Here is a 25297-nt window from a genome sequence, read left to right as displayed (position 1 = left end):
TTTCCCTTAGGCATTTGTTGATGAAATTGCAGGGTATGTGTTTTTGGCGAATACATCGTAGAGGTGTTTTTCTTCCTCTTTTTGCAGTTCTGGTGTGCTGCAGTGTGTTGTGGTCCTTTTGAACAGTGTCTTGATGCAACTTCTTTTGTGTGTGTTGGGGTGGTTGCTTTCGTAGTTTAGGACTTGGTCTGTGTGTGTGGCTTTCCTGCTAAACCTTTGTGGTGAATTCTCCGTTCGGTGTTCTCTATATCATCACGTCTAGGAATGGGAGTTGGTTGTCCTTTTCTCCCTCTCTAGTGAATCGGATTCCTGTGAGTGTGGCGTTGATGATCTGGTGTGTGTTCTCTATTTCTGTGTTTTTAATTATTAAGTGAGCTTCGAGCAGACGCTGTTGTTCTCCCTTCAAATTTTTCTGGGTCGCTGAGTAGGAGATGATCAAACCTCGCGCGTAAGCTTTGATGGTCTCCCACATCATTGATGGGTTGCTAGCCGTACCTAAATTAATTTCTAAAAAAGTTTTAAATTCTTGAGAGAAGTACTTTACAAATTTACTATCTTTCATTCGGAAGGGGTCCATACGCCAATGCCGAGGGGATGTCCCATTGTTCCTCGCCTTAGTTTCCATATATACAGCAGTGTGGTTGGAAGTTGCTATACTACCTATTTTACAGGATGATATGGAATTTAAAAAAATCGAGGGGGCAAAAAAACATATCAATTCTGGTATGGCATTTATGTGGATTGGAATAAAAAGAAAAATCTCTGCCCTGTGGGTGAAGGCATCTCCACACATCTGACCCAGAGTTTGGGTTGAATTTGCTGTAAGACTGTTTGTTCTAACCTTTGCATTACCGCTTCTGCTATGAGTCCAGAGATGGGTGAGCCCATGGGTGAGCCGTTGATTTGTTCATATATTTGGTTGTTGAATGTGAAGTGTGTTGTGAGGCACAAGTCCAGTAGTTTAGGTATGCCGTCTTTGTTGATAGGTTCACCGTCCTGTTGTCTGTTATGTCTGTCCAGCAGGTTGGCTATTGTTTCTCTGGCTAGTGTTTTGTCGATAGAGGTGAACAGTGCCGTTACATCGAAAGGGAAAGTGGGATCCGTCCAATAAGTGGGATATACTAGCAAGGCCACCCATTGGCATAGCCTCCAATTTTGAAAAATTAATTTTATAGCCTGAAAATACACTAAATATATTAATAGAACATAGAACAGTACAGCACAGAACAGGCCCTTCAGCCCACGATGTTGTGCCGACCACTGATCCTCATGTATGCACCCTCAAATTTCTGTGACCATATGCATGTCCAGCAGTAACTTGGATTAAGTGAGGCACGGACATAGGGGATTACCGAGAAATAGAAGAACATCATCTGCATAAAGGGTAATTTTATGTTTACCTGTACCAATCCTTGGGGCCGTTATATTAGGGTCAGTCCATATAGCTTCTGCTAGTGGTTCAATTATTAGCGTAAATAACAATGGCGAGAGAGGACATCCCTGACGGCAGCCCCTACCCACACTGAAGCTATCCGAACCTAATCCATTGGTAATCACAACTGCTTTGGGATCACTATACAATGTTGAGACCCATTTGGTAAACACCTTTCCAACACCAAACCTTTCCAATGTGTAAAACAAATATGACCATTCAACCCTGTCGAATGCCTTTTCCACATCTAATGAAACGACTACTCCTGGTATCTTTCCCTGATGACAGGCTTGAATCATATTCAAAACCCTTCTAATATTATTGGATGATCTACGGCCCTTAATAAACCCCGTCTGATCCTCCTTTATGATATGTGGCAATACCCTTTCTAGCCTCAATGCTAATGTTTTAGAGAGGATTTTAAAATCCACATTTAGCAAGGATGTTGGTCTATATAACGTACAATCTTCTGAGTCCTTTCCTTTTTTGAGGATAAGAGAGATATTTGCCTCTTTCAGCGAAGGCGGGAGACAGCCCTGACTGTATGAATAGCTATACATGCCCATAAGTGGACCAGCCAATACTCCTGTAAATTCTTTGTAGAATTCAGCTTGAAAACCATCTGGGCCCGGTGCCTTACCACTCTGAAGTTGTCTGATTGCATCAAGTATTTCTTGGACTGTTAGGGGAACATTCAGGACCGATACCTGTTCCGGAGTTAGGTCCGGAAAGGTCAAATTTTTTAAAAATGACTGCATCCTCCTAGTCCTGTCTTTGGAATCTGTGATTTATATAACTCAGAATAAATTTTCTACAGATTGCGTTAATCCTTTTATGATCATGAGTCAAAATACCCGTACTTTCCTTGGTAGACATAATAGTTTGAGGGGCCTTTCTTTTTCTTTGCAAGAAATGCTAAATATCTACCAGGTTTATCGCCAAATTCATATAACCTTTGTTTGCAAATAATATTTCCCTCTTAGCCGTTTGAGTAAGCGTAGTGTTTAGAGCTGTCCTAAGAGCCGTAATCCTTTGCAATTTAATAATAGAAGGTCTATCAGCGTATGCTGTTTCAGCTGCTTTTAAGTGAGCTTCGAGCAGACGCTGTTGTTCTCCCTTCAATTTTTTCTGGGTCGCTGAGTAGGAGATGATCAAACCTCGCGCGTAAGCTTTGATGGTCTCCCACATCATTGATGGGTTGCTAGCCGTACCTAAATTAATTTCTAAAAAAGTTTTAAATTCTTGAGAGAAGTACTTTACAAATTTACTATCTTTCATTAGGAAGGGGTCCATACGCCAATGCCGAGGGGATGTCCCATTGTTCCTCACCTTAGTTTCCATATATACAGCAGCGTGATCAGAAATTGTTATACTGCCTATTTTACAGGATGATATGGAATTTTTAAAAATCGAGGGGGCAAAAAACATATCAATTCTGGTATGGCATTTATGTGGATTGGAATAAAAAGAAAAATCTCTGCCCTGTGGGTGAAGGCATCTCCACACATCTACTAATCCTAATTCTTTGTTCAAATCCACCAATTGTCCAGACCTGGGAGATACTCCTACAGTACTCTTGGGAATCCTATCTATTTCCAGATCCATAATTATAGGGGGAGATTTTAATTGTATGACGAGCACCGAGAGCCATCAATTTTGAGAAGGCTTCCGTTATAAATTTAAAAGGATGTGCCGGGGGGGTGGCATTACAAATTTAAGATGCCATATTCCTCTCCATTTATAAGGGCTTTAATCAGAATATATCGTCCAGATTTGTCTTTTATCTGATTTAGGATTTTGAAAGGGAAATTCTTCCAAATACGAATAACAACTCCCCTGTTTTTTGAGCTGAAGGAAGAAAAAAAGGCCTGATCAAATCCACCCTGTCGTAATTTCAAGTGTTCTTCATCCAATAAGTGTGTCTCCTTTCTTGAGGTTTGATAATATTTTCTTCCTTTTGATTGGTGAATTACTCCCCTTCACATTCCAGGTGCACCATTTAATCGACTGATTAGCCATAATCGTCCGGGCAAGTCCGAGACCCCTCGGGAGGGGAAACCCTATCCAGAACATCCAGATCATAGAGCATATAAAATTTATAAAAAGTAAAGGCTCTTTAATAAACTCACATCAATATAATAAAAAACTATTTCTAAATTTAAAATAATAAAACGTATTTAAATGGAGATTTTCCTCCTTGTTCCTAGGAGGTATCACTTCCTTTCCAAAAGTTCATCATATCCTCTCCCAACCAGTGCCCCACCCTTGACCCAGGCACCCCACGATTGGATGAAGAAAATTCAAATATACTACAGAGCTAGAGTTAACAGTGAGCACCCGACCTATTTCTGAAGTTTTTTGAGTAGGGCTGTGTATCTCTAGTATCCTTACATACAGATAAGGAAGGACACCACTTCGACTGGAACAACACATCCATCCTAGGACAAGCCAAACAGACACGCACGAGAATTCCTAGAATCATGTCATTCCAACCGGAACTCTATCAACAAATGCATCGAGTTAGACCCCATCTACCACATTTTGAGAAAAAGAACAGGAAATGACATCACCAACCCAAAGAAACCCCAATATATCTAAAGAAAGCAGGAATTATCAACAGTGCTTTACCTGGAGGCCCACTGCAGATGTTGGTAAAAACAATAACTGCAGATGCTGGAAACCAAATACTGGATTAGTGGTGCTGGAAGAGCACAGCAGTTCAGGCAGCATCCAACGAGCAGCTGAAGATGTTACCTAGTATGGTGACAAAACATCTGGAAATGAATCTTCCAGATCAGCAAGCAAACCTACATCCAGAACCTCAACCTAAGCTCCAAACCTTCTCAAAACTCACTAAGTTCTGGTCTCCTTCCTATCAGAAGGATGTTGTCAGGGTTCAGAAAAGGTTTACAAGGATGTTGTCATGGTTGGAGGGTTTGAGCTATAGGGAGAGGCTCAGGCCGTATTCCCTGGAGCGTCCGAGGCTCAGAGGTGACCTTATAGATATTTATAAAATCATGAGGGGCATAGATAGGTTAAATAGACAAGGTCTTTTCCCTGAGTGGGGGAGTCCAGAACTCGAGGGCATAGGTTTAGGGTGAGAAGGGTAAAATATAAAAGGGACCTACGGGGCAACGTTTTCACGCAGAGGGTGGTACGTGTATGGAATGAGCTGCCAGAGGATGTGGTGGAGGCTGGTACATTTACAACAGATTTAGAGGGATATGGGCCAAGTCCTGGCAAATGGGACTAGATTAGATTGAGATATCTGGTCAGCATGGACGAGTTGGACCGAAGGGCCTGTTTCAGTGCCGTTTATGTCTATGACTCTTTGACACTGCTGTGAGCTACTCACTCTCTCTGACTGAACCCCGAATGATTTCCACCCTCCATCATCCCCATGCAGTGGCATGGGGAGGCCAGCAGAGGATGACATTCATCACTTAAACACAAGAGAGCAATCAGAGAAAGACCCAGAACCTTTCTCTCCATCTCTCTGTCCCTATCTCTTTCTCATCCCCTCCCCCTCCTCTCTTTGTCCTTCAATCTCCATAACTCTCTCTTTCTCTCCCTCTCTCCCACCCACCCACCGTCTCTCCAACTTTCTCTATCTCTCCCTCTCCCCCTCACTCCTTTTCTGTTTCTCTCCATCTGTCTCCATTCTGTACCTCTGTCTCCTGCTGTCTCTCTCCCAATACCTCTTTCTTTTCCACTCTCCATCTCGCTCTCTCCCTGTCTCGAATTTCCCCTCCCTCTATCTTCTCTGTCCTTCTCTCTCCCCAAACAGTCTCTGGTAATTCCACTACAACTTCCTTAACTGTATTCTTCGATTTCCCCTCCTGGTTCAACCAGTGGCTTTGTAATCTTGTTATCACAGAGACAGGAAAAATCCCAGGATATACTTCCTGTAAGACCATAAGACATAGAAGTGGAAATAAGGCCATTCGGCACATCAAGCCCACTGTGCTATTCAATCATGGCTGATGGGCATTTCAACTCCACTTACCCACACTCTCCACGTAGCCCTTAATTTCTTGCGAGATTAAGAATTTATCACTCTCTGCCTTGAAGGCACACAACATCCCGGCCTCCACTGTACTCCGTGGCAATGAATTCCACAGGCCCACCACTCTCTGGCTGAAGAAATGTCTCCTCATTTCCATTCTAAATTGTCCCCCTCTAATTCTAAGGCTGTGCCCATGAGTCCTAGTATCCCCACCTGATGGAAATAAATTCCCCGCGTTCACCCTAAGCCATGCATTATCTCTTAGATCTATTAGATCTCCCCATAACCTTCTAAACTCTAACGAATACAATCCCAGGATCCTCAGCCGCTCATCCAGGGATTCTAGGGATCATCTGTGTGAATCTCCGCTGGACACGTTCCAGTGCCAGTATGTCCTTCCTGAGGTGTGGGGCCCAAAACTGGACACAGTATTCTAAATGGGGCCTAACCAGAGCTTTATAAAGTCTCAGTAGCACAACGGTGCCTTTATATTCCAACCCTCTTGAAATAAATGACAACATTACATTTGTTTTCTTAACCACGGACTCAACCTGCAAGTCAACCTTTAGAGAATCCTCGACTAACACTCCCAGATCCATTTGTACTTTGGCTTTATGAATTTTCTCACCGTTTAGAAAATAGTTCATGCCTGTATTCTTTTTCCCAAAGTGTAAGACCTCACATTTGTTCATGTTGAATTTCATCAGCCATTTCCTGGACCACTCTCCTAAACTGTCTAAATCTTTCTGCAGCCTCCCAACCTCCTCAGAACTATCTGCCTATCCACCTAACTTTGTATCATCGGAGAACTTCACTAGAATGCCCCCAGTGCCTTCATCCAGATCATTAATATATAACGTGAACAGCTGCGGCCCCAACACTGAACCCTGCGGGACTCCACTTGTCACGAGCTGCCATTCCAAAAAAGAACCTTTTATCCCAACTCTCTGCCTTCTGTCAGATAGCCTATCCTCAGTCCATGGCAAAAGTGAGGACTGCAGATGCTGGAAACCAGAAAAGCACAGCAGGTCAGGCAGCATCCGAGGAACAGGAAAATCAATGTTTCGGGCAAAAAGCCCTTCATCAGGAATAGAGGCAGGGAGTCTCCAGGGTGGAGAGATAAATGGGGGGGGGGAGGGGGGGGGGGGTGGGTGGCTGGGGAGAAGGTAGCAAAGAGTACAATGGGGACGGAGGTGATAGCTCAGAGAGGAGGGTGGAGTGGATAGGTGGAAAGAAAGATGGGTCATGGGGACGATGCTGAGCTGGAAGGTAGGAACTGGAATAAGGTGCGGGGAGGGGAAATGAGGAAACTGGTGAAGACCACATTGATGCCCTGGGGTTGAAGTATTCCGAGGCGGAAGATGAGGCATTCTTCCTCCAGGCGTCTGGTGGTGAGGGAGCGGTGGAGTGGGAGGGGGAGTTGAAATGTTGGGCCACAGGGCGGTGGGGTTGATTGGTGCGGGTGTCCCGGAGATGTTCTCTGAAGTGCTCTGCTTGGAGGCGCCCAGTTGGGGACGTCAGGAGAGGAAGAAATGGAGGGGTTGGAGGCCCTGATCTTGGTGGATGGAGGTGTAGGGCGATTGGATATCCATGGTGAAGGTTGAGGCGTTGGGGGCCGGGAAAATAGAAGTTTTGGAGGGCGTGGATGGTGTGTCAAACTACGTAGGGAGTTCCTGGACTTGGGGGGGATAGCACAGTGTCAAGATAGGTGGAGATGAGTTCGGTGGGACAGGAGCAGGCTGAGACAATGGGTCAGCCAGGGTGGTCAGGCTTGTGGATCTTGGGAAGGAGGTAGAACCAGGCAGTGTGGGGTTCCCGGACTATGAGGTTGGAAGCTGTGGGTGGGAGATCTCCTGCGGTGATGAGGTTCTGTGTGGTCTGGGAGATGGTGGGTTGGGGTTATGGTTGAGGGGGTGGTAGGTGGAGGTGTCCGCGAGTTGGCGTCTGGCTTCAGCGGTGTAGAGGTCACTGCGCCAGACTCCCACTGCACCACTGCTGGCTTGATGGGGAGGTTGGGATTGGAGCAGAGGGATTGGAGGGCTGCGCGTTGTAAGGGTGAGAGGTTGGAGTGGGGGAGGGGGGACGACAGGTTGAGGCGGTTAATGTCCCGGCAGCAGTTGGAAATAAAGAGGTCGCGGGCGGGTAATAGGCCAGTGCGGGGTGTCCAGGTGGATGCAGTGTGTTGGAGGTGGGCGAAGGGGTCCTCGGAAGGTGGGCAGGAGTCCTGATTGTGAAAGTAAGCTCGGAGGCGGTGGGAGAATTATCCAACATCACGGCGTGTATTAAATTCATTGATGCAAGGACGGAGGGGGATGAAGGTGAGTCCTTTGCTGAGGACTGATCATTCATCCTCAGTGAGGGGGAGGTCTGGGGGGATGGTGAAAACTCGGCAGGGCTGGGAGCTGGGATCTGGTGTGGGTGTGGAGCTGGGAGTGGGGGCGGAACCTGTAACTGGAGTGGGTGTGATGGTGGGGGAATGGGGGTGGAGTCATGAGCAGGGGTAGTGTTCCCCTCGGGGTTCTGGGGGGGCAGGGATGGTGACAGTGGGATCTGTGGGGGGGCGTGTCAGCAGAATGCAGGTGAGTGGCGTTGGTGGGGGCAGAAGTGGTGATGAACATGGCAGTAGAGGGGGTGGAAGTCATTGAACGTGTCTTCCTCTCCCTATGTCCCCAACAGTACCCTACCACCAACACACTTATTCGTTTGGCTGAACTAGTCCTCACCCTTAATTTCTCCTTCGAATCCTCCCACTCCCTCCAGACCAAAGGGGTAGCCATGGGCACCCATATGGGCCCCAGCTATGCCTGTCTCTTTGTTGGCTATGTAGAGAAGTTGATCTTCCGTAATTACACCGGCACCACTCCCCACCTCTTCCTCCGCTACATTGATGACTGCATTGGCGCCACCTCGTGCTCCCGCGAGGAGGTTGAGCAATTCATCAACTTCACCAACACATTCCACCCTGACCTTAAATTTACCTGGACCATCTCTGACACCTCCCTCCCCTTCCTGGACCTCTCCATCTCCATTACTGACGACTGACATGACACTGACATTTTTTACAAACCCACCGACTCCCACAGCTACCTGGATTACACCTCTTCCCACCCTACCTCCTGCAAAAATGCCATCCCGTATTCCCAATTCCTCCACCTCCGCCGTATCTGCTCCCAGGAGGACCAGTTCCACCACAGAACATACCAGATGGCCTCCTTCTTTAGAGACCGCAATTTCCCTGCCCACATGGTTGAAGATGCCCTCCAACGCATCTCATCCACATCCTGCACCTCTGCCCTCAAACCCCACCCCTCCAATCGTAACAAGGACAGAATCCCCCCCTCCCCCCCCCCCCTTGGTGCTCACTTTCCTCCCTACCAACCTTCGCATAAACCAAATCATCTGCCGACATTTCTGCCACCTCCAAACGGACCCCACCACCAGGGATATATTTCCCTCCCCACCCCTTTCTGCTAAGACCGTTCCCTCCGTGACTACCTGGTCAGGTCCACGCCCCCAAACAAACCACCCTCCCGTCCTAGCACCTTCCCCTGCCACCGCAGAAATTGCAAAACTTGCACCCTCACCTCCATCCAAAACCCCGAAGGAGCCTTCCACATCCATCAAAGTTTCACCTGCACATTGACCAATATTGTTTATTGTACCTGTTGCTCCTGATGTGGTCTCCTCTACATTGGGGAGACTGGACACCTCCTAGCAGAGCACTTTAGGGAACATCTCCGGGACACCCACACCAATCAACCACACCGCCCCGTGGCCCAACATTTCAACTCCCCCTCCCACTCTGCCGAGGACATGGAGGTCCTGGGCCTCCTTCACCGCCGATCCCTCACCACCCGACGTCTGGAGGAAGAACGCCTCATCTTCCGCCTCGGAACACTTCAACCCCAGGGCATCAATGTGGACTTCAACAGCTTCCTCATCTCCCCTTCCCCCACCTCACCCCAGTCCCAAACTTCCAGCTCAGCACTGTCCCCATGACTTGTCCTACCCGCCAATCTCCCTTCCCACCCACTCTACCCTCCTCCCTGACCAATCACCTCCATCCCACCCCCATTCACCTATTGTACTCTATGCTACTTTCTCCCCACCTTCACCCTCCTCTCATTTATCTCTCCATGCTTCAGGCTCTGTGCTTCTATTCCTGATGAAGGGCTTTTGCCCAAAACGTCGATTTTACTGCTCCTCGGATGCTGCCTGAGGAGCAGTGGTGTTTTTTCCAACACCACTCTAATCTAGACTCTGGTTTCCACCATCTGCAGGCATTGTTTTTAACCTCAAACAGACCATTGTTTGTAGCAAACTGCCTGGCTTTCTGGACAACATCATATAACCTTGTCACGGTGGATGCTGCAACTCATGTCAGAGTGTGGACATGGACACCACCATTACACATGGGGACACCTCCCACCATGTACGCGGCAGGTACTCATGTGACTCAGCCAACATTGTCTATCTCATATACTACAGGCAAGGATGCCCGGAGGCATGGTATGTTGGGAAAACCGAACAAAGGCTACAACAACAGATGGATGGGCACCGTACAACAATCAACAGACAGGAATGTTTCCTCCCAGTCGGAGAACACTTCAACATTCCTCAGACCTTTGGGTTACCCTCCTCCGAGGTGGACAGGCAGCAGCAAAAAGTGGCCGAGCAGAGGCTGATAGCTAAGTTCCGTACCCATAGGGAGGGCCTCAACCGGGACCTTGGGTTCATGTTACACTACAGGTAACCCCACTGCACTATACACACACACACACAGATACTCCTACACACACACAGACACTCCTATACCCACACACACGACACGCACAGACACTTGTGACCTCTGGGAGTTGCTTGTGTCTTCCCCAGTGAACACAGATCTGAAGTACCAATTCGACTCTTCTGCCATTTCTTTGTTCCCTGTAATATATTCACCCGTTTCTGTCTTCAAGGGCCCAATTTTAGTCTTAACCTTTTTTTCCTTTCACAAACCTAAAAAAAACTTTTACTTCTCCTCCTTTATATTTTTGGCCAGTTTACCTTTGTACCTCATTTTGTCTCTGCGTATTTCCTTCTTAGTTATCCTCTGTTGTTCTTTAAAAGCTTCCCAGTCCTCTGATTTCCCACTCATCTTAGCTATGTTATACTTTTTCTCCTTTGACTTTATATGTTTCTTAACCTCCCTCCTCAGCCACGGCAACCTCTGCCTCCTCCCAGGATCTTTCTTCCTTTTTGGAATGGACTGATCCTGCATTCTCTGCATTATACCCAGAAATATCCGCCATTGTTCCTCCACTGTCATCCCTGCTAAGGTATTGCACCATTGAACTTTGGCCAGTTCCTCCCTCATAGCTCCATAGTTCCCTTTATTCAATTGAAATATTGTCACTTCCAATTGTACCCTCTCCCTCTCAAATTGCAGATTGAAGCTTATTGTATTATGGTCACTACCTCCTAATGGCTCCTTCACTTCAAGGTCCCTGATCAATTCTGGTTCATTACACAACACAGAATTGCCTTCTCCCTGGTCGGCTCCAACACCAGATGTTCTAAGAATCCATCTCGGAGGCACTCCACAAACTCCCTTTCCTGATTCTCCCAGTCTACCTGCATGTTGAAATCCCCCACAACTGTTCCAGTTCATCAATGGGCTCGTTGGGATCACTAGCACCTTGAAAGAATTCCCGAGTGTCATTCGTCTGATGAACTCCTCCGTGTCTGCTGCAAGAACCAACGGTGGTGGTGGGGCAGAAGTTGAGATCCCTGCTTAGGACTTCAATCTCTTCCAGTTGAAGGGTGTGATCTGATAAGTTGATAATAGACTTCCTCGCAGTGATAATGTTGTCTACTGTGGTGTCAGGGCGGGCTTTGCTATTACTGGTCAGAATGCCAAGTTTCACCAGTTTTTCGTTCTTGGCGTGCATGTACGTGGTGTGGTTTTGTTGTCTTGTCTGTTTGGCAATATTGGGTAATTGTAATGCTGTATCCTGAGCGCAGGATCAGAGCGTGGACTCCATCTAATTTTGCAGTTGTGGTGCCTCCGGCATCTCCAAATCCTTTCGCTCTGGGATGTCTGGATGAAATCCTCCCTGTTCTCCTGTTGGTGTGCTGTCAGTCCCCCTATTGGAGAAATGTGGAATTGCCACCTGAGTGTTTGTGTTAGTTGTTTCGCCCTTGGTTCCCATGTTTGTGCTTTGCCATGCCCTCTATTGGATACATCTAGAATTACCATCCAGTTAGTCTGGTCAGTCTGTAATTCTCTCTGTTTCCCTATTGGAGGCACCAGGAACTGCTGTCTGGCAATCTGAGGACTGTATATTCAGTCCGTACTAACCTTTTTGCATTGTCTCATGTCCATAGTGCAGGGATGTTGTTAGGGGCCTGAGTTATAGTGAGTCAGGAATATTCGGTTTGCCTGTCTGTCAGGGAGTTCTTGAGAATCTGTGAAATATCCATATTGTCACTGAGTAGTAAGTGATTTACAATCTGTCAGACAATCTCCTATTTGGCCATTTAAAATCATCAGAACATAAAGCATAGAATGTTACAGCGCAATACAGGCCCTTCGGCCCTCAATGTTGCATCAACCTATAAGAATAATCTGATGCCCATCTATCCTACACCATTCCATCATTATCCATCTATATGTTCAATGCTCGTCTAAATGCTCTTAACATCGGCGAGTCTACTACTGTTGCAGGCAGGCTTTGCAACGCCCCTCCGACTGAGTAAAGAAACTACCCCTGATCTCTGTCCTAAATCTATCACCCCTCAATTTAAAGTTGTGTCCCCTCGTGTTAGCCTTTACCATCCAAGGAAAAAGGCTCTCCCTGTCCACCCTATCTAACCCTCTGATTATCTTATATGTCTCTATTAAGTCACCTCTCAACCTTCTCTCCAACCAAAACAGCCTCAGTTCCCTCAGCCTTTCCTCATAAGAACAACCATCCATACGAGGCAACAGCCCAGGAAATCTCTTCTGAACCCTTTCCAAAGCTTCCACATCCTTCCTATAATGCGGTGACCAGAACTGTACACAATACTCCAGATGCGGCTGCACCAGTGTCTTGTAAAGCTGAAGGATAGCCTCATGGCTCTGAAACCCAATCCCCTACCAATAAACACCAACACACCAAATGCCTTCTTGACAGCCTTATCAATCTGGTGGCAACTTTCAGAGATTTATGCACCTGGACATAGAGATCTCTGTTAATCTACACTGCCAAGAATTTTACGATTAGCCCAGTACTCTGCATTCCTGTTACTACTTCCAAAGTGAACTACCTCACACTTCTCTGCCTTAAGGTCCATTTGCCACTTCTCAGCTCAGCTCTACATCTTATCCATGTCCCTCCTGTTACCCACAACATCCTTCGGCTCTATCCTCAACTCTGCCTTCCTTAGTGTCAGTTGCAAATTTACTAACCCATCCTTCTATGCCCACCTCCAGAGCGTTTATAAAAATGACAAACAGCAGTGGCCGCAAAACAGGTTCTTGCCGTACACCTTTGGTAACTGAGCTCCAGGATGAACATTTTCCATCAGCCACCACCCTCTGTTTTCTTTCAGCTCGCCAATTTCTGATCCAAACCACTAAAATCACTTTTAATCCCAAAACTCAGTATTTTCTGCAATAGCCTATCGTGTGGAACCTAATCAAACTCCTTTATTGAAATCCATATACACCACATCAACCGCTTTACCCTCATCCACCTGCTTTGTCACCTTCTCAAAGAACTGAATAAGGTTAGTGAGGCATGACCTACCCTTCACAAAACTAGTCTGTGAAACAGCTCTCCCAATTTCAGCACTAGCCCCTAGATGTTGGTAAGGAAGACTTTGTATGGTCAATAGGGCAGTTTGCATTTTTGCCATTATCTCTGGTTCCAAGGTCGATGCCAGGTAGTCTGTCCGGTTTCATTTCTTCATTGTGACTGTCTAGCATTTGTGACATTTATATATTGAAAAACACCTGGAATGTTTAAGTTCAGTTGCATCACACTTGCTATAAATTCTATCTTACAATCTTGTACTCCACAACCATCTGATGAAGGAGCTGTGCTCCAAAAACTAGTGCTTCCAAATAAACCTGTTGTACTGTAACCTGGTGTTATGTGATTTTTAACTTTGCATACTGCAGTCCAATACCGGCATCGCCAAATCAATTCTGAACCTGAGCATGTTTCACTCTGAGGAGCCTCAGTACAATTCCAATCCTCTCCATACCAGCTTAGTGTGTGTGTGTGTTTCTGCTGACACTGCTGAGAGTTACTCTCTCAGACTGAACCCCAGATGATTTTCACCCTCCAATGTCCCATGGTGTGTGGAGGACAGCTGAGGGCGGCATTCTATCACATTAAACACAGAGAGCAATCTGGAGAAAGACCCAGAACTTTCTCTCCCTTGCTCTATATGTTACAGCTTTTCTCTGTGTTTTTCTCTGTGACTGATGGTCATGTTCATGCGTGTTTGCCACTGCAACACAGGTCTGTTTAAACTAAGAACTGGGGCAGAGGGGACAATCTGGAAATTTAAGAAGGAAGTTAAAGGGAGAGTGAGAATAAGAGAAGTTAAGAAAGACAACAAAACCAATGGAGCAGAAAACTCAAGAAGGAATCATACAGTGTGGTCAAGTGAAATAGGGATTGATAGGAAGGGTGAAGGGAGTAACAAATTAAAAATATTATATATGAATGCACAAAGCATAAGAACGAAGGTGGATGGGCTTGAGGCTCATTTGGAAATTAGCAGTTACGATGTTGTGGGGATAACTGAGATGTGGCTACAAGTGGACAGGGCCTGGGAAATAAATATTCAAGGCTATACTTGCTATCATAAGGACAGACTGACTGGCAGAGGGGGTGGGGTGGCCCTGTTGGTAAGGGATGATATTCAGTCCCTTGCGCAGGGGGTACCTCGAATCAGGGGATGTAGAGTCAGTATGGATAGAGCTGAGAAATTCTAAGGGTAGAAAGACCCTCATGGCAGTTATCTATAGGCCCCCAAACAGTAGTCTGGATGTAGGGTGTAAGTTGAATAAGGAGCTGAAATTGGCCTGTCGCAAAGATGTTACTACAGTTGTTATGGGGGATTTCAACATGCAGGTAGACTGGGAGAATCAGGATGGTACTGGACCCCAAGAAAGGGAGTTTGTGGAGTGCCTCCGAGATGGATTCTTAGAACAGCTTGTGCTGGAGCAGACCAGGGAGAAGGCAATTCTGGATCTGGTGTTGTGCAATGAACCAGATTTGATCAGGGACCTTGAAGTGACCATAATATGATACGTTTTAATCTGCAATTTGAGGGAGAATTGTCAGTATTATAGTTGAACAAAGGGAACTATGGAGCTCTGAGGGAGGAGCTGGCCAAAGTTCAAATGGTGCAACTGCCTAGCAGGGATGGCAGTGGAGCAACAATGGCAGGTATTTCTGGATATAATGCAGAAGATGCAGGATCAATTCATTCCAAAGAGAAAGAAAGATCCTAAGGGGAGGCAGGGGTGGCCGTGGTTGATGAGGGAAGTTAAGGAACACAAAGACAAAAGGGAAGAAACATAAAGATGAGCGGGAAACTGGAGGACTGGGAAACATTTGAGGAGCAACAGAGGATTACTAAAAAGGCACTACATGGAGAAATAAAAACAAGATACGAAGGCAAACTCGCCAAAAATATAAAGGAGGATAGAAAAAGCTGTTTTTTTTAAAAAAGGTATGTGAAAGGAAAAAAATGGTTAAGACTAAAATTGGGCTGTTGAAGACATGAACGGATGCATTTATTATGGGGAACAAGGAAATAACAGAAGAGTTGAATAGGTACATTGGATCTGTCTTCACTGGGGAAGACATGAGCAATCTCCCAGATGTAATAGTGGCTGAAGGACCTGAACTGAAGGGAACTTATATTAGGCAGGAAATAGTGATGGAGAGACTGTTAGGTCTGAAGGCTGATAAATCCCCGGGACCTGATGGTCTCCATCCCAGGGTACTGAAGGAGGTGGCTCTAGAAATCGTGGATGCATTGGTGATAATTTTCCAACGTTCGATAGATTCAGGATCAGTTCCTGCGGATTGGAGGGTGGCTAATGTTGTCCCACTTTTTAAGAAAGGAGGGAGAGAGAAAGCAGAGAATTATAGACCAGTTAGTCTGACCTCAGTGGTGGGAAAGATGATGGAGTCAATTATAAAGGATGAAATCACAACACATCTGGATAAGCAGTAACAGGATAGGTAAAAACAATGACTCACCATCAAGCCAGCGGATAAAGGGAGTGTAGTGGTAGTCTGACGCACTGACCTCTACACCGCTGAAGCCAAACGTCAACTTGTGGACACCTCTTCCTACTGCCCCCTCAACCATGACCCCACCCCCACATCACCAAACCATCATCTCCCAGACCATACAGAACCTCATCACCTCAGGAGATCTCCCACCCACAGCTTCCCCGCACTGCCCGGTTCTACCTCCTTCCCAAGATCCACAAGCCTGACCACCCTGGCCAACCCATTGTCTCAGCATGCTCCTGCCCCACTGAACTCATCTCTACCTACCTCAACACTGTCCTATCCCCCCTAATCCAGGAACTCCCCACATACGTTCGAGACACCACCCAAGCCCTCCACATCCTCCAATACTTCCGTTTCCCTGGCCCCCAACACCTCATCTTCACCATGGATATCCAATCCCTCTACACCTCCATTCGCCATGACCAGGGCCTCCAAGCCCTCCGTTTCTTCCTCTCCAGACGTCCCCAACAGTACCCTTCCACCGACACTCTCATTCGTTTGGCTGAACTGGTCCTCACCCTTAACAATTTCTCCTTTGAATCCTCCCACTTCCTCCAGACCAAAGGGGTAGCCATGGGCACACGTATGGGCCCCAGCTATGCCTGTCTCTTTGTTGGCTATGTAGAACAGTTGATCTTCCGTAATTACACCGGCACCACTCCCCACCTCTTCCTCCGCTACATTGATGACTGCATTGGCACCACCTCGTGCTCCCGCGAGGAGGTTGAACAATTCATCAACTTCACCAACACATTCCACCCTGACCTTAAATTTAACTGGACCATCTCTGACACCACCCTCCCCTTCCTGGACCTCTCCATCTCCATTAATGACGACCGACTTGACACTGACATTTTTTACAAACCCACCGACTCCCACAGCTACCTGGATTACATCTCTTCCCACCCTACCTCTTGCAAAAATGCCATCCCGTATTCCCAATTCCTCCGCCTCCGCCGGATCTGCTCCCAGGAGGACCAGTTCCACCACAGAACACACCAGATGGCCTCCTTCTTTAGAGACCGCAATTTCCCTTCCCATGTGGTTAAACATGCCCTCCAACGCATCTCGTCTACATCCCGCACCTCTGCCCTCAGACCCCACCCCTCCAACCGTAACAAGGACAGAACGCCCCTGGTGCTCACCTTCCACCCTACCAACCTTCGCATAAACCAAATCATCCGCCGACATTTCCGCCACCTCCAAACAGACCCCACTACCAGGGATATATTTCCTTCCCCACCCTTTTCCACCTTCCGCAAAGACCGTTCCCTCTGTAACTACCTGGTCAGGTCCACGCTCCCAAACAACCCACCCACCAATCCTGGCACTTTCCCCTGCCACCGCAGGAACTGTGAAACCTGCGCCCACACCTCCTCCCTCACGTCTATCCAAGGCCCTAAAGGACCCTTCCACATCCAAAGTTTTACTTGCACATCCACTAATATCATTTATTGTATCCGTTGCTCCCGATGCGGTCTCCTCTACATTGGGGAGACTGGGCGCCTCCTAGCAGAGCGCTTTAGGGAACATCTCCGAGACACCCGCACCAATCAACCACACCGCTCCGTGGCCCAACATTTCAACTCCCCCTCCCACTCTGCCGAGGACATGGAAGTCCTGGGCCTCCTTCACCGCCGCTCCCTCACCACCAGACGCCTGGAGGAAGAACGCCTCATCTTCCGCCTCGGAACACTTCAACCCCAGGGCATCAATGTGGACTTCAACAGTTTCCTCATTTCCCCTTCCTCCACCTCACCCTCGTTCTAAACTTCCAGCTCAGTAACTGTCCCCATGACTTGTCCGGACTTGTCCTACCTGCCTATCTCCTTTTCCACCTATCCACTCCACCCTCTCCTCCTTGACCTATCACCTTCATCCCCTCCCCTACTCACCCATTGTACTCTAAGCTACTTTCTCCCCACCCCCACCCTCCTCTAGCTTATCTCTCTCCACACTTCAGGCTCACTGCCTTTATTCCTGATGAAGGGCTTTTGCCTGAAACATCGATTTCGAAGCTACTTGGATGCTGCCTGAACTGCTGTGCTCTTTCAGCATCACTAATCCAGTAACAGGATAGGTCAGAGTCAGCATGGATTTATGAAGGGGAAATCATGCTTGACTAATCTTCTGGAATTTATTTGAGGATGTAACTCTGAAGATGGACAAGGGAGATCCAGTGGATGTAGTGAACCTGGACGTTCAGAAAGCCTTTGATGAAGTCCCACATAGGAGGTTAATGAGCAAAATTAGGGCGCATGGTATTGGGGCAAAATACTGACTTAGATTGAAAATTGGCAGGCTGACAGGAAACAAAGAGTAGTGATAAATGGGAATGGCAGGCGGTGACCAGTGGGTCACCAAATATTAGCAAATTTGCTGATGACACAAAGCTGGGTGGCAGGGTGAAATGTGAGGAGGATGTTAGGAGATTACAGGGTGACCTGGACAGGCTAGGTGAGTGGACAGATGCATGGCAGATGCAGTTTAATGTGGATAAATGTCTGGTTATCCACTTTGGTGGCAAGAACAGGAAGGCAGATTACTACCTAAATGGAGTAAAGTTCGGTAAAGGGGCAGTACAGAGAGATCTAGGTGTTCTTGTACATCAGTCAATGAAAGCCAGCATGCAGGTACAGCAGGCAATGACGAAAGCTAATAGCATGCTGGCCTTCATAACAAGAGGAATCGAGTATAGAAGCAAAGAGGTCCTGCTGCAGCTGTACAGGGTCCTGGTGAGACCGCACCTGGAATATATTGTGCAGTTTTGGTCTCCAAATTTGAGTAAGGACATTCTGGCTATTGAGGGAGTGCAACGTAGGTTCATGATGTCAATTCCTGGAATGGAGGGACTATCTTACGTTGAAATATTGGACCGACTGGGCTTGTATACCCTTGTGTTTAGAAGGCTGAGAGGGGATCTGATTGAGAAGTATAAGATTATTAAAGGATTGGACACTCTGGAGGCAGGAAGCATGTTTCCGCTGATGGGTGAGTCCTGAACCAGAGGACACAGTTTAAGAATTAGAACAGAGTTGAGGAGAAACTTCTTCATCCAGAGAGTGGTGGGTGTGTGGAATGCTCTGCCCCAGAAGGCAGGGGAGGCCAAGTATCTGGATAATTTCAAGAAAGAGTTGGATGGAGCTCTTAAGGATAGTGGAATCAAGGGTTATGGGGATAAGGCAGGAACAGGATACTGATTGAGGATGATCAGCCATGATCATAATGAATGATGGTGGTGGCTCGAAGGGCAGAATGGCCTACTCCTGTACCTATTGTCTATTGCAGAGGAGTGACCAAAGAAGGTGTCAACTTGGAGCCCACCAGAGGGCCGCTGCCCTGGGCTTGACATGTATCCTCAAACCGTCAGGAAATATATAAATGCCAGATTCACCAGCCGCACCCACAAGGTCGAGCAAAACATCACCTGTTCACAATGCAATGCCATCCATGCTCTCAAAACCAATCATAACGTTGTCATCAAACCAGCAGATAAAGAAGGAGCCATTGTCATTCAGAATAGAACAGATTACTGCAAGGAAGTGTACCGACAACTGATCAACCAGGAACACTACAGGCAACTACCGGCCGATCCGGCAAAGAACACACCCGTCAACTAAACACATTGATCAGGACTTTGGATCCAGTCCTTCAGAGTTCCCTACGCTCCCTTATCCCACGTACTTCTCGTGTAAGCAACTTCTACTGCCTTCCAAAGGTACACAAAGCCAACACACCAGGATGTCCCATCGTGTCGGGCAATGGGGCCCTTTGTGAGAGTCTCTCCAGCTACGTCAAAGGCATCTTGAAACCTATTGTACAGGAGATTCCCAGCTTCTGTTGCAACACTACAGATTTCTTACAGAAACTCAGCACCCGCGGACCAGTCGAACCCAGAACATTCCTCGTCACAATGGATGTTTCCGCACTCTACACCAGCATCCCCCACAATGATGGCATTGCGGCAACAGCCTCAGTACTCAATAGCAACAACTGCTAATCTCCAAACACCATCCTACAACTCATCCGCTTTATCCTCGATCACAACGTCTTTATCTTTGACAACCAATTCTTCATCCAGACACATGGAACAGCCATGGGGACCAAATTTGCACCCCAATATGCCAACATCTTCATGCACAGGTTCAAACAAGACTTCTTCTCTATGCAGGATCTCCAACCGACATTGTACACCAGGTACATTGACGACATTTTCTTCCTCTGGACCCACGACGAGGAGTCACTGATAAAACTACACAGTGACATCAACAAGTTTCATCCCACCATCAAACTCACCATGGACTACTCTCGACTATCTGTCTCATTTTTGGACACATGTGTCTCCATCAAGGATGGACACCTCAGCACCACACTCTGCCGCAAACCCACAGACAACCTCAGAATGCTACACTTCTCCAGCTTCCACCCAAAACATATTAAAACAGCCATTCCCTATGGACAAGCCCTACACATACACCGCATCTGCTCAGATGAGGAAGAACGTGACAGACACCTGGAAGTACTCAGGGACACACTCACAAGAACAGGGTACGATGCCCAACTCATCGACCGCCAGTTCCGATGTGCCACAGCAAGGAACCGTAATGACCTCCTCAGGAGACAGACACGTGCTGCAACCGACAGGGTACCCTTCGTTGTTCAGTACTTCCCAGGGGCTGAAAAATTATGCCATGTTCTTCGTGATCTGCAACACATTATCAATGAGGATGAGCACCTCACCAAGACCTTCCCCACACCTCCACTACTTGCCTTTAAACAACTGCCAAACCTCAAACAGATCATTGTTCATAGCAAGCTGCCTGGCTCTCAGGACAACTCCATACAACCCTGTCACGGTAGGCACTGCAAAATGTGTCAGAGTGTGGACATTGATACCACTATTACGTGTGGGAACACCTCCCACCTTGGACATGGCAGGTACTCATGTGACTCAGCCAACGTTGTCTATCTTATACGTTGCAGGCAAGGATGCCCGGAGGCATGGTACATTGGGGAAACCGAGCAAAGGCTACGAGAACGGATGAATGGGCACCGCACAACAATCCACAGACAGGAGGGTTCCCTCCCAGTTGGGGAACACTTCAGTGGTCCTGGACATTCGACCTCGGACCTTCGGGTGACCATCCTCCAAGGCAGACTTCGGGACAGGCAGCAGCAGAGGCTGATAGCTAAGTTTGGTACCCATAGGGAGGGCCTCAACCGGGACCTTGGGTTCATGTCACATTATAGGTGATCACCATTGCACTATACAGACACACAGATACTCCTACACACACACACACTCCTGTACACACACACGACACGCACAGACACACACACACACACACACACACACACACACACACACAACCTTACAGACACACTCCCATACTCAAACATGCATCCTCTCAGAGACTTAGACCACTCTACACTCACGCACACACATATCCACTCTCTGACACTCACAACCCAGCCCAGACACACAATCCCACATGCACCCCCTCACAGTAAGACACTATACACACACACACACACACACACACATTGTTAGTTCATCTGAGAATGCAACTTTTTTTTTTAAAAAGTTTTGTGATTTACACATGAAAGAAGTTAAGCTATCATAGTATTCCAACAGATGAAACACTCAACAACCAATCAAGGTATTTTTCAATGTATAATTTCAGTTACATCACACTGTAAATGTTTGCTATAAATTCTGTGCCTTACAATTGAGCCCTCTACAACCACCTGATGAAGGAGCAGCGCTCCGAAAGCTAGTGCTTCCAATTAAACCTGTTGGACTATAACCTGCTGTTGTGATTTTTAACCCAGAAAGGATTCAGACCCTCTGTTTGGTACCCGTTTGACAAATGCACTGATTCGGTGATCCAAGTGATGAAACAGCTCCTGACAGCCAGACAAGGCAAGGTATAACTGTTTCTGATATATCAAAACTCAAATGGATCTCACTTCTTCCTGATAAAGGAACAACAATCCAACAGCTCGTTCTTCCCAATAAACCTGTGAGCTCAACTCTCCTGCTCCGCAGATGCTGCCTGACCAGCTGAGAGTTTCCAGCGCCACCCGCTTTGACTCTGATCTCCAACATCTGCTGTTCTCACTTTTTCCCCTATATAACCTGCTGTTGTGTGATTTTTAACTTTGTTCAACCCAGTCCAACACTGGCACCACCACATCACAACTTTATTCCTGTGCATGCTGATAAAATTCGAAGTTGGCTAAGTCCTTCAAATTTCTGCGCATTTGGATAGTCTCCAAATCAGATCCCTACCTCCCCTTTGCTTTCACCATCATTTCTATTACCTACATTTAAAGTGGTCTCTGTCTGACAGGTCAGCTCCATTTTCACTTTTACTTAAAATGATTGATCTCTTGCAGTCCTCTGCATGATCACTCGTCTCTGAAACATTGGTCTTCATGACCACTGTATCTCAGGTTCTTTTTCCTAACCACATCATGGTCAGGGCGTTTAAACACTCCTAACCCCTACCATGAGAAACAGAGGTTGGAGCATAACACACCTCTGAACCCGACCGAACTTGCCACCTGGGATTCACATAATCATGTTTCATTAGTTGTTGTAAAAAAAAGAAGTTGGGGAGGGTTAGGGAATAGGCATCATGGGCACAATCAGGGAGAAGCTAACCTGGAGCAATGGCCCCTCAGCAGCCACCCACAGCCCACGCCAGGGGATCCGGAACACAGTCAGGGTAACTGAAGGTGGTGGAGGAGTGTACGTCAGTTGATCAGACTGTGTTAGTGAAGAAGATTCTGTTGGAGTGCAATGGATTCCAAGCAGCAGACGTTTGGTCAGGGGGCAACGATAGCCGCGCCTCTGACCTGGGTATCCCATTGCAAGGAGGCAACTTCACCATCTCCGAGGTTAAGGAGGTGGTGGGCGGGCACCTCCTCGTCACTGATGTCATGTACAGAAACGTTCTCGAGACTAATCAATGTGTACGCTCCAGCGGGTCAGAGTGAACAGTTGGCCGTCCTGCAGCAGCTTCCACTGTTGCTGGCTATGTCCAGGCCGGTCATTCTGGCCAGAAACTTCAATGTATCATTGATGCAGATGGACGATCCGGCAGGGAGTTGGGGGGTGGGGGGGGGGGGAAGAAGAGACAGTAAACTGGACACCACATTCAGAACCCTGATGGAAACGGTAAAAGACGCTAAGCTGCGCAACGTCTTCAGCGCCCCTGCAGATGGAGCGCAGCGTAGATACACCTGGTCACGGGCAGACGGGTCTATCCGCTCAAGGATAAATTACCTGTTTGTGTCCCGAACGCTCTTGGTCAGATCCACTGACATCTAGCCGGTGTTCTTCTCTGACCACTGCCTCCTGCTGGCCGACTGTCACCTACAGGACGAGCAGCGGGCTGGTAAGGGAACGTGGAAACTGAACACTAAGCTGTTGACCCCAGGAAACATCAAGGAGCTCAAGAAGGATTACGCAGGTTGGAGAACCGTGAAGCCCCTCTTTGAGTCCCCAGCAGACTGGTGGGAAACAGTAAAAGGGAACATCAAGAGGTTCTTCATCCTCAAAGGTGCACAGGAGGTGAGAGAGAGGCGGGGAAAACCTGTGGGAGGTCAGGGCACATCGCGGCCAAGTGCAAGATGACTGTGTGCAGGAACTGTAAAGAGGAGACACCAGAGACTGCCAGCAATGCAAGGAAACCACAACCTGTGGTGGGGGGAGCAGACCCTGTATAAGACATATCCAAGACCATAGGGTGGGGGGGCACATCCTCAAATGGTGAGCAGTGGCAATGTGAACAGAGCACCCCCAAAACAACAGTAAGCGGTCACCCTCCAGCAAGAAGGAAAAAAACAAAGTGAGGATTCCACAGAAGGATGGACAGAGAGAGAGAGAGAGGAGAGACGGAACCAGCACAGAAACCGACTCAACCTCCACCCAAGAATCTAGTCAATGGAGGAGGAGAGGGAGGAAACAAAGCACTTGGGGGAATTGGAAACCATCCAGAAACTACACAGGGCCCCCACAACAAAACGAGGGGCAGCTGCACAATGGACACTTGAGCCACGAAACGACACGACCAGCTATCCTTAGTAGCCACACACAGATGAGAAGCAACATGAATTCGACTGGGACAACACTACTATTATAGGACAAGCCAAACAGAGAACAGCCAGGGAATCCCTAGAGGCATGGCACTCATCCACAGATTCAATCAATAAGCACATCGACCTGGACCCAATATACCGGCCACTGCAGCGGACAGCTGGAGCTGACAACCGGAAGCGGCAGATTCAAACCACTACAAATGCCGGAGGAAAGATCACAGAAGCGCTTCACAGGAGGCTCCCAAGCACTGAGGATGTCACCTAGACAGGGGACGAAACGTCTGCAACACAAATTCCCAGCTCGACGAACAGAATCACAACAACGAGCGCCCAAGCTACAAATTTTCTCACAAACTTTGAGTGTTTATTTAAAAAATAATATATTAAAATTCAATGATATGGTATAATACAGTGAAAGTAACACTTGGCATCCTGGACTGAGGTACAGCATGATTCTGCATGAGAATAAACGTGAACTTTATATGGCTTAATTAAAATACAAAACAAAATTGTAAAACCGACTCTAAAGACTGTTCTAAATCTCCCAAACCACAACACTGCATTCAGAAAATTATACTGGCATAATTAAATTTTGTTTTTGGGGGGCCCACATAATTTTAAAGATTGCTGTATCTCATCAGGGAGTATGGAGCACCCATGGTAGTTATTATCTGATCCTGTCAACTTCAGCATAGGACCCGTCACTGTCCCCAATACTGCAATAATTTCTGCTTCATGCCCAGTGGCCCTCCTGGGTGGGCAGACATTGTGCAAGTTGGATGCCAGCATCCACTGCTCCCCTTAGAGTCTCTCACTGGAAATCCCAGACTGCGGGTAGCAATTTCCCACAGTCCTGGAACCTCAGACCCTTCTAACTCCAGCTGCACCTGGTACTGCTCGCACGCATTTAAGAGTTATTTCAGTTGAACCAGGGTTGGGGTCTCTTTTAAGTGTACCCCTCCAATTTGCACCCTTTAGTCTGGTCCCATCCCCCTGGTAGAGGTTGCCCAACTTGGGCAGGATGAGTTCTGTGTGTGCTGCGTTCCTGCAACACTCCAGGCCACGTTTACCACAGGCACTGCCCCCTCCTACAAAAAAACCCCTGTTGCTAGCGGACCTCCCGGCATCACTATGGACACAGCACCCCAACCATTCAGGCCAGGTGAGGTCTGCCCTACCCCGCCAGAGTCAGAGTCACACTCAAGCAGGGAGCCATCCTGCCGTTTCTACAGCAATACCCACTATTCCCAGCGGCAGTAGAAGGGATCAAACCGGTGACTGACTCCCTCCTACTACAGGGTGTCCTGGCTCCAACGACCAGTCCCTGTAATACACCCATCCCAAAACCCAGGTGACCAGTGTTCCCGGACACGAATGCTAGTATCCCTGCCTCCACCATCTGCTTTTCTGTGACCATCCTCTGTTCAGTCTTTTTCCTCCATCAAATTGTCTCAAGAGTCAGAA

At 47.5% G+C, this 25297-nt stretch overlaps 1 protein-coding gene across 7 annotated transcripts in view; it reads left to right on the top strand.

The window, feature by feature from the left end:
- The window catches only part of fbxo41 (F-box protein 41), a 548611-nt gene that overhangs the window by 308092 nt on the left and 215222 nt on the right, over nt 1-25297 (top strand). The window contains exon 12 of one of the 7 annotated variants that reach the window (XM_072578256.1): nt 9927-10203. The exons of 5 other annotated variants lie outside the window; for them this stretch is intronic. In XM_072578256.1, the coding sequence (XP_072434357.1) occupies nt 9927-10130 (204 nt within the window). In that variant the 3' untranslated portion in view covers nt 10131-10203. Of the gene's footprint in view, nt 1-9926; nt 10204-25297 lie in introns of those variants that run through there. One more of the 7 variants, XM_072578277.1, reaches the window with a different exon arrangement.

Source organism: Chiloscyllium punctatum, chromosome 1, assembly GCF_047496795.1.
Source record: "Chiloscyllium punctatum isolate Juve2018m chromosome 1, sChiPun1.3, whole genome shotgun sequence".
Classification (NCBI taxonomy): domain Eukaryota; kingdom Metazoa; phylum Chordata; class Chondrichthyes; order Orectolobiformes; family Hemiscylliidae; genus Chiloscyllium; species Chiloscyllium punctatum.
Note: the sequence above shows the minus strand (reverse complement) of the source record. Positions and strands in the feature narration are given on the sequence as shown.